Here is a 1,986-nt window from a genome sequence, read left to right on the forward strand (position 1 = left end):
TTCTCCAGGGGCTCTCCGTGCCCGGGGGAGCTCCCCTTGCCAGGACCGCTGTGCCCCAGGGATCCTGGCTCTGCGTGCTGTGGGAGCAGGGCTCAAGGTGACCAGCACAGCTGCAAGCTGGGCCCCAGGGGACCGAGTGGAGGCAGGGGAAGAGGCCACTTAAACCTCCGGGGGCAGCCCACGTCTGCTGGCAGGGCCAGGCAGAGCTGGGGCCCGGCCGGCTGCAAGGCAGGACTCACCCGGGCGATCTCAGCGTATGCCAGCCCCAGGATCCCTTCCCAGTTAGAGCCGTTGATGAAGAATTTGTCCGACTCCGTGATGGCAGCGATGTTAGCTCTGACGGTGACGTTGGGGCCATGGGGGATGGTGACAAGGTCGGTGCCCAGTTCCCCTTCCCACTTGCCCTGGGTGTAGGGCACATACACACCCTTCCGCAGGTCACGGTAGGTGCTGGACCTGCAACGGCGTCAAAGAGCCAGAGTAAGACCGGTGTGGAGGAGGAGTGGGTGCCCACACGCTGGGTGACGGTGGGAGCACACGCATGCATAGCCGAGCATTTGCAAGCGCAGAGGCGTGCCTGTCCCGCAGACTGGCGTGGTTGGGCAAGGACAGCGCGTTCCTCCGCACACACGGCTGTTGGGGAGCCCCACCACGGGTTGGTGAAACACCAGGACGGCTTCTTGCAGCCTGGGCCAAGGCTGTCACGGGGCACGTGGGGGACAAGCCCAGTGGTTGTTTGCTGTGCACAACGGCCAGCGGCCCAGACACAGTCTTAAATGTTCTGGGAGGGCGAACAGCCGGCCGAGGGGTCCCTCCTTCTCCAGGCACAGAGGGACCATGCAGACCTGGAGGCTGGCGGTACCTGGCAGGGTCTGGCCGGACCCCCAGCAAGAAGGGAAGGCATGCCTCAGTGGGGCCAGGGCTGCGTCACGGGCACGCGGAGCGGTGGTTGTGTTCTCTGCGTCCCCCCAGCGTACTCACAGCTGCCGCTGGTAGTATCTCCGGAGGAAGGGGTGAGGCGCAGCTCCCACAGCAAAGTTACTGCTCCCTGTGTCCACCAGGATATTCAGCTGGAGAAAGAAGAGAGACAGGGAGGCTCATGACTGCAGTGGGACCCTGCTGTACTGCCCACCCAGCTCTCTCTGGCACCGCAGGCGAGTGAGGCTTTCCCCGTCCCCATGCCTGGCACGTGGTGGCCGCTGTACTGTGTGCTTCCCGGAGAGCCAGGGCTCTGGGTCCCCGTCTGGGCAGCAAGCCTGGCTCTGCCCTCCTGCCCAGGGCCACAGCCTCTCCCGCTCACCCCTGCCCAGCAGCTGGGCAAAGTGTTGGCAGGGGGCAGCGGCGGGCGGGCTCGGGCAGGCAGGGGCCAGCGGCGGGCGGGCTCGGGCAGGGCTCAGCCCACCCTACGTGCGCACGAAGGGCCCTTTGCCCTGGCAGCAGCAGAGGGACAGGCAGAGGCAGGGCAGGGAGGCTGCCCCGGTGCCTGTTGCATCGGGGGGGCCAGGAGGAAGGAGGGATGCCGTGCAGCAGCGCAGAGCCCCGAGCTGAGCAGGGGCCCTCTTTTGCCATGCCTGGGGACAGCTCAGAGACACTGTGCGAGAGGACACGGTGGTGGAGCAGGAGTCAGCGACATCAGGGTGTTGCACAAAAAGCAAACATTGGCCGGCACTGTGCAACAGAGCACGAGCTCTCAGCCTCGGCCCCTGCGCCCAGTGCCTGAATCCGCAAGTGCCTGAATTCAGCAAGTACCCGGGCAGGGTGTCGTGGGGTTGGAGAGAGCAGCAGCAAGATGGGGTGCCCGGGCTCCCCTTGCCAGGAAACCTAATTTGCTCGCAAAGCTGGTCGGAGGACTGATGGTATGCAAGCTGCCGCAGGTTGCTGGGTCCGCTAATCGGCCATCCATATGCTGAGCTCTGCTCCCAATTCATTTCTGCCTGTGCCCTGGATTACAGCTCACAGGCAGGGTTTGGCAAACATCCCGCCGGC

General features: G+C 65.1%; 1 protein-coding gene across 1 annotated transcript in view; it reads right to left on the reverse strand.

The window, feature by feature from the left end:
• BACE1 (beta-site APP-cleaving enzyme 1) overlaps positions 1-1,070 on the reverse strand; it is a gene marked incomplete at both ends in the record, with an annotated part of 2,819 nt that extends 1,749 nt beyond the window's left edge. Inside the window, 2 exon segments of the mRNA XM_009584197.1 lie at positions 240-456; positions 982-1,070. Of these exon segments, the coding sequence (XP_009582492.1) occupies positions 240-456; positions 982-1,070 (306 nt within the window).
• Between the last annotated feature and the right edge of the window lie 916 nt (positions 1,071-1,986).

This window comes from Fulmarus glacialis, unplaced genomic scaffold, assembly GCF_000690835.1.
Source record: "Fulmarus glacialis isolate BGI_N327 unplaced genomic scaffold, ASM69083v1 scaffold19418, whole genome shotgun sequence".
Taxonomy (NCBI): domain Eukaryota; kingdom Metazoa; phylum Chordata; class Aves; order Procellariiformes; family Procellariidae; genus Fulmarus; species Fulmarus glacialis.